Below are 12,679 nucleotides of genomic sequence, written 5' to 3'. Positions count from 1 at the left end.
TTAAGGGATTTTATTCCTTCCCTAAATTCAGGGAAAAATCCCTACCTGGGGAAACAACCTTTCTCGGAGAGGTGACCTTGGTTAAAACATAGCGCCAAGAAGGGGAGCAAACATATTAAGAACAGTATGTCATATATGCCAGGTCCCTTGAAATATATGCTGTGCAGATGTTTCTTCCCTGCAGCGACTGTGTCAAGCAGCAAGGATGGACCGGCTTTCGGCATCATTCAATGTCTGTGAGGTAGACTTTGATGCCTGCCTCATCCAGATGTTCTTCTTCCATGTTTTTTCTCAACAGTGTCAGGCATCCTCTTCACAGTGGTTGTTGAGCTCTAGTTGGCCATCTCTAACCCACTCAGGTACACCACTGTTTTGAGGAATTTCACCATTGCTAAGATAGGTGCCTGGGGCTTTTACTATGGGCTTGGCTGTCATTTATAGGACCCTTTCTAATTAAGTGAATGAGGTTTTGGAAGTCTAATGTGTTATCCCACTCATACTGCTCAAATACCCAGATATCACTGAACTCTCCTTTTGTGACCACCACATCACAAGCATCTATGGCCTCATCGCCATTCTCATCACCTTCAGAGAGGACTGTGCACTCATTTTCCTCTCTTATTTGAAGATTCTGTCACTGTGCTAAGCATTGCCTCTGGGAAGAAGAGTTCGAGACCCTTAACACTTGTATTTTCACATCTGAGCTGTGCTGCTGATCTATGCCCCTATGCTGGGGATATCCATTATGCATCATTTTGGGACACATGTTCCACCCATGGTGCACATTATCATGGGCTATATATACCTATTATCCCTCCTGTTCTCAAGCCTTTTTTATGCACTGTTAAAGTCCAGGAGATTGGCATCTGTACTTTGGGTGATCTACTGAAATTATAGCCGAGAGAAATTTATAGATTTCTGTAATAATTCCTATGAAATTAATTTCTAACTGGAGCAAATGAAATATATATATATATATATATATATATATATATATATATATATATATATATGAAATATTCCTGTGTTTACAATCCTCATGCACTTGTTTGTCTTTCTCACTATTCTAGAATTTTTTGAACAATATCTTATGACCTTTTATTTACCACAAGTAACTAAACTAAGATAGGTAATAAATAATTGTACAAATAAAGAGTGCATTCTCAATAATCTATATAATCAGGAAGCCTCAATATTCATGGAAATCAGTGATTTGTTAAAAACATAAGGCATTCCATGATTTTTCACAACCTATCCTTGAAATTATGTTTAGTTTTCTCAGCTTTCATTTCTGAGAGTTTTATCTTGCTTAGTATGACTTTAAAAGTATATTATTCTACTTTACCATGTATATAACCTAACTTCTTTGAATCCATTGACAAGTATACAGTAAAACTTAGATAACAAAGCAGAAAATTACAGAAGAGATTGAAATCACCATTAACTAGTATTTTGATATGACAAATAGTACTCTTTGTCTCACAATTTTACTTGCTGACCAGGATTTTGCTGCATCATGAAATTACCAGGCATATAACTAAACTTAAATAAACTAGTCTATTAACTCTTAGTAGCTGTTGGAAAGAGTGTTGCTAAGAATATTCAATAGAGGAATGATACATTTTATTTGGACAGAATCCATTTTAAATATTTTTGCCTCCAAGCAGTCATTAAAATATCATAAAAATAGAGAAATGTCAGTGCTTTTGGTAGGTTCATGCCCTGCCAAGAATGGGAAAGAAATACTTCATGACCAGTACATCAACCTCTCAAAGGCTACATGGGGCCTTACATATTCCTTGCTCCCACATTTTGCTGTTTGACTATGGCTTTTTTTATACCTATTATGAAAAAACAAACAAAACGAAAGTTTTCAAAATATTACTCTTACAAAGCAAAGTTTTCTAGACATGCATGAGAAATTCATAATATTTCTAAAAGGTTGAATGACAAAGTAGGAGCTTGGAAGTTTCACACATTATCTCACCTGTGCCTCTAACCACTCTATTGCCAGCCTACCTCACCCTCAGTCTAGCTTCTCTGGAAAACATGTGAACACTTTTTACAGTTGATATTTTTAGTTCCTTATTTATCTTTCTCATCTTTATTTTTGGAACTTGGTGCCCTTATGTTTCCTGGTAAAATAATTTTTTTTTCATTGAAGATTGTCTATTTGTTTTAGACAAGGAACATGTCTATTCTTTCCATGGAAGTATTCATACTAAAAAGGAATCAAGCGATGCATGTGACCTATAAAATATATATTGGAAAAATTAAGAAGTAAATGAATGGTTGCAAATCATTTGAGACATAAACCACAAAGTGTAAAACAAAAAATCAAGACCAAAATCTATGCCAGGAAAATTTGCATAAATCATATAAAGAAAAGCAATTGAAAGATTATTTTGTTTTGGATCAATGTGGAGATTTATGATTAAACAATGTCTTTTAAGATCAACTAAACGGTGACTGAGACCTATATTTTGGTATGTAGGAAAATTCTAAAAGAATATCATATTATTAAACCCTATCTTGAATGTTTATCACTAGAAAAGGAAGCACAATTTTATATTATTCAGTATTTTCTGTCTTATATTAAATAATTTCCCAACACTTGTGATAAAAGTGGTCATGGGTGTCAACAGAAAAAATGTCATGATGAATTCAGATTGGTAAATTAAAACAGGTGATTTACTAGATCTCTTTGGACAAAAAGGGTCCATGATTTCAGAGTTCAAGAACACTTTTAACTTAGAGGGTCCATGATTTCAAAGTTCAATGTTTAGCACTTGTAAACATTGGTAAATATTTGCAATTATTATTTTTACCATTACTGCTACATTGTCCATTTCTGTGCTGACATGTGATATGTGGATATAGCAATTAGCTTTACAAAAATAAAAACTCAACTCAATTTTTCTAATTAACTTTTTACTTTTTCAGGGAGAACAAGATATCTCATAAGAAAGAAAGTAAAATATAATTAATTTTTGAAAATAAGATTATATATAAAGACCGCTGGCATTGATCTATAACTCCAAATACTAAATAGCATCCTAATTCTTTATCTCCTCTAAAGGAATCTTCTTATTTTAATGGTATTCTGTAACCTTTGCAATAAACTTGTCTCACTTTTCTGGGTATGCAACATTTAATGAGTCAATTTTTGTTTTCACTCAGGTAAATATATAGCTATAAACTTATTTTAATTAATAATAGGTTGGTATTTGTCCTTAGTCTTATTATGTATATTCTCCACCAAAAATTGGGGTTTATAACATAGCTGATATACTCCTTTCCTAGTCAAGGTTGTATATCCATACACATAAATTGTTATTTTAAATGGTAAGCCTAGTCAGCTAATCCAAATACTGACTGTGGTCTCAGGTGCTAGGGCAATCACTCAGCATGTAAAATACCCAAAAGACTTCTCAGCCCAGAGGATATTCCTTGTGTTGTTTTTATAAATATTGATGGACAATAGAGATGACTATATAGATGCATCTCTTTCTTCTCCGAATTCTTATAAGCTAAACAAGATTATCTCGCTCATGAGACCTAATACTTAAGACCTAAGAATATCACGAGGAAGAAACATCTGCTTTTTTATGTTCCCAAAGATTCTGAAAAATCATGCATTTAAAAGGTAAATTAGAATAGCTTAATGGTTAAAAATCTGGGTTCTGCACTTAGGATCCCTGGATTTTAAAAGATGCTTTATATACTTACTAATGATATGACCTTGGAAAAGTCCTTCAATGCTTGAGTTCCCCTCTGTGTAAAATTGGACACTAACAATAGCTACATCATATAGTAGTGGTGACCATTAGATTAGATAATCCACATAAAGGGGTTAGAATAGTTTTTAGGAAAAATGTTTAGCATTTGTAAACATTGACAAATATTTGCAATTATTATTTTTACCATTACTGCTATATTGCCCATTCCTGTGCTGACATGTGATATGTTCTCTGTTTAAATATGCTGATATTTTCTGTGTGATGATTACACAGCAAAGACAGGCACTGAAAAGGAAGCAAAACCTCTGTCTTACAAGGCTAAACACAGTGGTTGCACCTCCATATTGTTAACAAAATAACTATTAAAAAATATCTCTCTCTTTGAGATTCATTAAAAACCACATCATCTCTTTTGATGAGAATTTTTTGTCTTTTTTTTCCTCATCTGAATTATCAGAGAGGATGAGAGAGAGAGAGAGAGAGAGAGAGAGAGAGAGAGAGAGAGAGATGGGGGAAGAAGAGGGAGGAGATGTGTGAAGGAGAATAGATTGAAATATTTGTTGATCTTCACATTAATAATATATAAGCATTGCCCGGCCATTGTTGCTCAGTGTTTGAGCTTCAATCCATACACCAAGAGGTTAACCATTCAATTCCCTGTCAGGACACATGCCTGGGTTTCAGGTTTGACCCCCAGCAGGGAGTGTGCAAGAGGCAGCCAATCAATGTTGATGTTTCTCTCTCATAGTTGTTTCTAACTCTCTCTCCCTCTTCCTTCTTTTCTCTCTAAAAAATAAATAAATAAATAAAACATATATTAAATAATAATAATAAACATAATAATGTGATATTGGGTCCTACTTCTTTATTAAGGGCTGGGATATTTACAAAGAATTTCAATTAACTCGAGGGGTGATAGTTAGAGATCTTGACATACAGTGTAGTTTTTCATCTACCTAATGGTGTGACTCACATGAAAGCCAGAGCCATGCAGATTCTAGATTTCAATGAATAATAAATCTAGCATTTATTATTCATAACTTTGAAACTTCCTAAGATTTATAGTCAAAAAGTCTTCATAAGCATAATTGGTGCCTTTGCAATCTACTGCATTTGATTATAAACTTGACTAGTTAAATTAATGTTTTATATTCCTGGTAATAAATAATTTTAGATGTCAGTTATTCTTTTAAGAAAATCAATTTTATTTTATGATTTGTGCTATATTAAAAGTAAGAACTGCTGTTACTTTTTAAAAAGCTGATATTATTTTATTAGAGAATATGAAAAGTAGTCACTCTAGCTGTAGAAAGCTCTTTCAATAATAGGTATTGAATAATTATGAACCTGATATTCTTCAGTGACTTTCTTGTTCTGAATGAGAATAGTCAATTCTCTGAATTTTTGTCTTCTTTGACTCTATTTAATGATCCTTAATATTTAATGCTTATTAAGGTGTGAATAATATTACAATTTTAGCATAACAGTTTAAATTTCACATTAATTCAACCATTATCTTCAAGAGTTCAAATGAGAGACAGATGAATAAAACTTTTTTCTTTATTGTAGAAAAATTAGGCCAAATGAACATATTTTATGCCCTTAGGATGAAAACATGAATAGGAGTCTTCATGCTGGCTCCAGTTATAGATCAGTCTACCATCCAACTCACCTCCTGCCATTAAATTTGTTCATCACAGAATGGAATATTAATTCTCTCCAGTGTTATATCTAGTTTTGTGAAAAGATAAAAAGTTATGTTTGGGATTTAAGAATTTATTATCAAGTTAGAATGGCAAAAACTATATACATAGTACAGTTAAAAGTTTAAAACTCATATACATCAATTATGTGAATATAGCAATTAGCTTTACAAAAATAAAAGATTCAACTCAATTTTTCTGATTAACTTTTAATTTTTCAGGGAGAACAAGATGTCTCATAAAAGAGAAGTGGTTTCCCATAAGCATTTAGTTATTTAATGTATTTCTCAAAACATTTTATTCTCCTTCTACCTCATCATGCCAAAATTAATGATTAGGATTTGGGTAGCATGAGAGATTACTCATTTTCTACTATTACTTACATTCTTTTCTCTCTGTTTTCTATATAACAGACTTTGACTACCTCTCTTTAACAACATCCAACTATACATCCACTCCCCTCATTGCATTTCTGCTAACTGGAGTCCCGGGATTAGAGGACTTCCAAATCTGGATCTCTATCCCTTTCAGCTTTATGTACCTTTTGGCCGTGATAGGCAATGGCCTGGTTATGGCAGTGGTGGCCTGGGACAGGAGTCTCCATGAGCCCATGTATTTGTTCCTGGCCATGCTGGCACTCAATGATGTCCTTCTTTGTACTGTCACAGTGCCCAAAATGCTTCTCATCTTCTGGCAGGGCCCTTCCACATCAACGTTTCCTGCGTGTCTCACACAGATGTTTTTTGTTCATGCTCTATTCCTCTCTGAATCTGCTGTTCTACTGGCCATGGCTTTTGATCGCTATGTGGCTATCTGTGCACCACTCCGTTATGCAACCCTATTTACAGGCTCTCTCATCAGCAAGGTGGCCTTGGCTCTGGTGTTTCGAAGTGTGGCTGTAGTTACCCCTGGTGTCCTCCTCATTCTTCGTCTACACTTCTGCCGGAGCAACATTATCCGCCATACCTACTGTGAGAACATGGTCATTGCCAAGTTGGCCTGCAATAGCATTGCCCTTAATAGCATTTATGGGCTCACTGCAGCTCTCCTCACTACAGGGCTGGACTTTGTTCTCATATCCCTGTCCTACTGGGTAATCCTGAAAACAGTCTTTAGACTACCGTCTAGAGAGGCCCAGACAAAGGCCTTTGGAACCTGTGGAGCTCATATATGTGTCATCTTGATATTCTACACTCTGGCCTTCTTTTCCTTCTTTACCCATCGCTTTGGAAAACATGTGCCCCGGCACACCCTTATTCTCTTGGCAAACCTCTACTTACTGGTGCCACCTACCATGAACCCCATTGTTTATGGGGCAAAGACTAAACAGATAAGGATGAAACTCCTAGTGCTCTGTAACCATTCAAAATGATCCAAGGGTTACAAAGCAATGAGAACAGGGAGTCCAGGATGGAGGACTAAGCTTAAATGTCATCTGAATTATTCTGGGCAGATCATTCTCCAGAACACCTAACCTCCGGATAGAGCTTGAAATATTCATATTTTCAAGTGTTATCTCCATAACACTGGGGAACAGGAAACTAAAGGAAGTGTTCAGGTTCTATCAAGAAATATCTCAGCATATTAAGGTAATAAACAGTGGAATATCACTATAACAGCATAGAGGATTTGGGTATTTTTTTAAAAATAATACACAATGCCTCTTCTGTGTCAATTTGTTATAGACAGGACAAAATGTAAACTCCTTAAATTCAGGGATTGGTTCTGATCCTAAACTTATTATTACATTCAGAGGGCCCAGAATATACAAAAAAAATTTAATAAATATTTGTTTACTAGATAAATGCCTTAGCTAATCAAATAATAAATGCTGATGATTTTAAAATACTAGTTTTGTTTCTTTTCAGAAATCATCCCCTAAGCTCCCAGAAAATATCTCCTTCAATATCTCAGTTTAATAAAGATTTTTGTTGTTGCACATAATAGAAATTTACCCTGATTAGATTAAGTAAACAAAAAAGCAGGTTCTGAGTAATGTCATGACACCCAAGGATAATTTGAAGATCTATGACTCAGGAAGGACAAAAGCCAGGCTGCTCTAGAGCCTCAACAGCAGGAAAGCATGGACTTCTCTAATGGATTTGGTGATATTATTCTGTCCCACCTGCAGCGATTATGGAACAAGAAATATAATTGCCCCACATTGGGTCAGGTTGCTAGACCTGTATCAATCAGTTATATTCCTTCATATTCTGATTTAATAGGAATGAAACTGTGGCAGAGCAATTCTCAAGAGAAGAAATCATAGCAAATTGTCAGGATTATGTTCACTGGATTCATGTGGCTCTTTTATATAAGCACATGCAATTTTCCTAGTTTAGCTCTTCCCACACGGATCATTCTTGCTAATTGCATTCTATAGCAGTTGGCACATACTTTATCATCTGTAAACCTATCTGCCATAATTCCTGCTGTGTAATCCCTTTTCCCTTCTCCTCTTGATTAATACAAGAGCTAAATTATTTCCTTGGCATCAGACAATGAAAAGGGGATCATAAATATAATGTAAATATATGCATGGTCTAGTGGTTGAATTAATTAGATTGAATGCCTTGAAAATACTTTATATCATTCTCTTTATAAATGCATATGGTTCTAGATTCTATGTCTATACTTGTTCAAAGATGAAAGCAAAGGGTAAAAGGAAAATTTTTATACCTTTCAACATTTGTATAGATCTTAATAATAAGTACTATGCCATGTGTCTTCCCTGTGCTTTTGGAATAAATTGGTCTATTTCCTGAAGCAAAAATAAATAAATAAATAGTACTATGTTTTCACATGTCTTATTCTAGCTACTTTTGGAACTGTGCCTCAAAAAGTTTATTACCTGTAAGAATCAGCATTATCCTTTATGTAAAGAGGCATTTAATTATTATTGAATATATAAATGATAAAGAAATGAATGAAGAATAATGAAATGAATCTTGAAATGAAGAATGAATAGTTGGGTGTATTTTTTTTTATCTTGGAAGAAATTATTTTACCTGTCATGAGCCCACATTTCATATCACTTAACATTTTTATTTCAAAATTTAGGCATATGGAATTTCCAAGTACCTATTTCTGCTCTCTGGTTTTAACTCAAGTATGTTTGTTCCCACCCCTCTTTACCTTATTTCTTGATTCTATTTCTAATTACCCCTCTCCTTTAGCACATTCACCTTGATGAAAGAGATAACAACTAAAAATAAAGCAAATTATGTGAATATAAAAATTAGATAATATTTACTGTAATAAATAAAATTGATAGTAAAAAAGGACATTTTGAGGAGAATGCAAACATTACCATCAGTTGTACATTGTTTGTATTAGTAACATTTAACTATTTATAAACATCTTTAAATTAAGACCTTCAAATACAAAATATGCTTTTAACCTATGAATGCTGAATACACCATTGCTAGCACTTATGCTCCAAAAATGAAAGTTTTATTAAAATTTTGACAAAATATATTTTATGTATCCAATTAGTCAACTTTATGACTTGCTGTTTAATAAGTTTCGTAGGTAGTCTACTTCATCCAAGCTTTCATTCATAACCAACCAATGATTCTCTCTCATCATTGATGTTTCTATCTCTCCCTCTCCCTTTTCAGAAATCAATAAAATATATATTTTTAGAAAAGATAGTCACACTGGTTCCATAATAAATAGTTAACACCCTAATATATAAAAAGCCAGGGGCCGTCATGACCAAAACAACTGGATGGACTACTGAACAGCAGGCTGCATGGGACGACCAGGCCGGCAGGGGGGTTAGTGAGGGACGACCAAACAACTGAACAGCAAGCTGCGTGGGACGACCAGGTGGCAGGAGGGACAGTTGGGGGCGACCAGAACAGAGGGTGGTGAGGGGTCAGTTGGGGGCAACCAGGCCACCAGGGGGACAGTTAGGGGCAATCTGGCCAGGAGGCAGAGGCAGTTAGGGGTGATCAGGCTAGCAGGGGGAGTGGCAGTTAGGGGCAATCAGGCAGGCAGGCAGGTGAGCAGTTAGGAGCCCGCAGTCCCGGATTGTGAGGGTGATATCCGACTGCCAGTTTAGGCCCAAGGGGTCCTGGATTGGAGAGGGTGCAGGCTGGGCTGAGGGGACCCCCCCCATACATGAATTTCATGCACCAGGCCTCTAGTCTCTATATACAAAAAGCCAGCAACCAGAACACAGTAATGACCTGAATGACAGAACAACCAGTTGCTATTATGCCCACTGTGGCTTGCCAACTGGCCAATCAGGGGTGGGGCCAATGGCCAACCTCCCACAGCCCCTCCCCACATCCGGCCCCACCCCATTGGCCTCCCCTACCCTGAACAAGGGCACTGACTGCCAAACTTCTGCGGCCTCTCCCCCCAGCCAACCCCACCCCCAATGGGCCCCCACCACCCAGATCAGCCTATGGTCCCTCCCCCCAGACGGCCCCACCCATTACCAGCCCCCTATCCCAATCAGGGAAGGGGCCAGATGGACAACCTCCTGCAGTCTCTCCCCCTGGCCGATTCCACCCCCAATCATTCCCCCGAGTCTGATCAGAGGTGGAGCCAGCCAGCCAACTGCCCACAGCCCCTTCCCCCAGCTGGCCTGGCCCCCAGTTGACCTCCCCGCTCCAATCGGTGGTGGGGCTAGCCAGTCCACTTCCTGTGGCCCCTTCCCCCGGCAGGCCCAGCCGTGATCTGCCCCAATTGGGGCTGGCCCAGCCAGACCCCGCCTGTGCATGAATTCATGCACTTGACCTCTAGTATGTATATAAATATGGATATATGTATATATAATGTATTACATATAATATAAACTATTATCCTATCTAATAAAAGAGAAACATGGTAATTGGCGTACGACTGCTACCCTTCCTATTGGCTAATCAGCGAGATATGCAAATTAACTGCCAGCCAAGATGGCGGCCAGCAGCCAGGCAGCTTGAAACTAACATGAGGCTTGCTTGCTTCAGTGACAGAGGAAACCAACGCTCCCCGCCTGCTTTGCCGGCCTCTGAGCCTGCAGCTTAAGAAACATTGTAACTAATATAGAAGCTAAACAGAACCCCAGAAACCTGCTTTCAGCGAGGCCGGGATCTTAGAGCTGGAGTTATACAATGTTTCGATTATAGAACTGAAACAAACCAGATACCTTCTTTCAGCAGCGGAAGCCTCAGAGCTGGAGCCAGAGCTAAAGCTGGCCCAGAATAAAAAAGAAAAAAAGGAGAAGTTGGGAGCTTCAGTCGGCCTGAAAACAGCCCTCAGCCCCTCACCCAGACTGGCCAGGCACGCCAGTGGTGACCCCGACCCTGAAGGGTGTGTGACCAGCTGCAAACAGCCATCATCCCCTCACCCAGGCTGGCCAGGCACCCCAGTGGGGACCCCCACCCTGAAGGGTGTGTGACCAGCTGCAAACAACCATCATCCCCTAACCCAGGCTGGCCAGGCACCCCAGTGGGGACCCCCACCCTGAAGGGTGTGTGACCAGCTGCAAACAACCATCATCCCCTAACCCAGGCTGGCCAGGCACCCCAGTGGGGACCCCCACCCTGATCCAGGACACCCTTCAGGGCAAACCAGCCAGCCCCACCCATGCACCAGGCCTCTATCCTATACAGTAAAAGGGTAATATGCCTCCCAGCACTGGGATCAGCAGAGCCGAGAGGCCTCCCGGCACTGGGATCAGCATGACAGGGGGCAGCGCCCAAATCCCCTGATCACCCTGCGGCTCTGTGTGTGACAGGGGGCGGGGCCACAACCTCCCTATCCGCCCTGCTCTGTTCGTGACAGGGGAAGGCGCCCCAACCCCCTGATCAGCCCTGCTCTGTGCCTGATAGGGGGGAGCTCCCCAACCTCCTGATCGCCCTGTGGCTCTGTGTGTGACAGGGTGCGGCGCCTCAACCCCCTGATCAGCCCTGCTCTGTGTATGACAGGGTACGGAGCCCCAACCCCCTTGATGGGCCCTGCTCTGTGCATGACAGGGGGCGGCGCCCCAACTCCCCAATCGGCCCTGCTCTGAGCCTGACCAGGGGCTGCTCCTAGGGATTGGGCCTGCCCTCTGCCACCCGGGAGCAGGCCTAAGCCAGCAGGTCATTATCTCCCGAGGGGTCCCAGACCTGGAGAGGGCACAGGCCGGGCTGAGGGACCCCCCACTCCCCCCAGAGTGCACAAATTTTTGTGCACCGGGCCTCTAGTATATAAAATATAAAAACATTTATAAACAGAGAAAACAATCTAACAGGATACACACTCAAATTTGGAGGAGTCTAAATGGACAATAGATGGAAAGGAGTAGATAGTGCATGATTTAACTGTATCACTGTAGTTTGACTTTTTAACAGTGCAAATGTACTCAAGTTTAAAGATTGCTGAAAACATTGTTTCTTATTGCACTTGGATTGAATTTAGTTTTTTTTTTCATTGATCTATAAGGTCAATGACCTGTCCTGTGCCTCCCTTTAACCTTCTCAAGAACCACTCTTTCCCTTTACTTACTTTGCTCCAACTATCTTACCCTTTCTTTTCCTCAATCCTTAGCAAGAATCTTCTCCCAGTATGAAAGTTACCCTTTCCATTGTATTCTGACAACCTTTTCCTTGCAATACTCATTCACAGTTCTTTGAATGGCTGCTTTAAATATTATCATTTAGGTCTCACTTCAAATATTAACCCCATCAAAAGGTCTCCCTGACCTTTTTCTAAGTTCTTCCTATTTCTAATCAGTCTCCATCACCTCAACTTCTTTCCTCCATCAAAGATCTTTTCTATTTCCTAAAATATTGTTTTTAAAATCAGCTTATTGTTGAATTTTCCCACTACAACAAATATTCCTAACATAATGGAACTTCTCTGCTTTGTTTGTTACATTCCCAATCTCTAGAATATTACCTATTACCTAGTGAGTAGAAAAGAATTGATTTAATGGATAAGTGCAGGAATGTAAAAAAATTCTATGTGCATGGTGGTCATAAAGTTTCTTTGCAGGATGATATTCAGAGTAATAAATATGCATAGTTTGTGGGGTTTTTCTTTACTTCTATTACATTTCTGTCACAGTTGCACAAAGAATTGACCTTCATAATTTTTCTAATCTGTGGAACAATGAAAATACATATATCTAGGAACTGGAAAATGATTAAGAGAATTATAGAACATAAAATAAAGGATTTATTTTATAACATTAAAATTATAACTATGAAAACCATAGCATTAATAGATATTTGTTGCATTATATTTTCTCACAGA

At 38.6% G+C, this 12,679-nt stretch overlaps 1 protein-coding gene across 1 annotated transcript; it reads left to right on the top strand.

The window, feature by feature from the left end:
* Positions 1-205: 205 nt before the first annotated feature.
* Positions 206-6,815, top strand: LOC132241869 (olfactory receptor 52Z1P-like). Its single transcript, XM_059710829.1, has 2 exons — positions 206-359; positions 5,857-6,815. The coding sequence occupies exons 1-2, from the start codon at positions 206-208 to the stop codon at positions 6,813-6,815; spliced, it is 1,113 nt and encodes a 370-aa protein (XP_059566812.1).
* The last annotated feature ends 5,864 nt before the right edge of the window (positions 6,816-12,679 follow it).

The sequence above is a fragment of the Myotis daubentonii genome, chromosome 9 (assembly GCF_963259705.1).
Source record: "Myotis daubentonii chromosome 9, mMyoDau2.1, whole genome shotgun sequence".
NCBI lineage: Eukaryota > Metazoa > Chordata > Mammalia > Chiroptera > Vespertilionidae > Myotis > Myotis daubentonii.
Note: the sequence above shows the minus strand (reverse complement) of the source record. Positions and strands in the feature narration are given on the sequence as shown.

Bases quoted from the DNA above. Each gene is read 5' to 3' on its own strand.
- LOC132241869 (XM_059710829.1), top strand. From the start codon at position 206: ATGGACCGGCTTTCGGCATCATTCAATGTCTGTGAGGTAGACTTTGAT. The intron at 360-5,856 runs GTACACCACTGT...TCTATATAACAG, and splicing joins GCCATCTCTAACCCACTCAG to ACTTTGACTACCTCTCTTTA.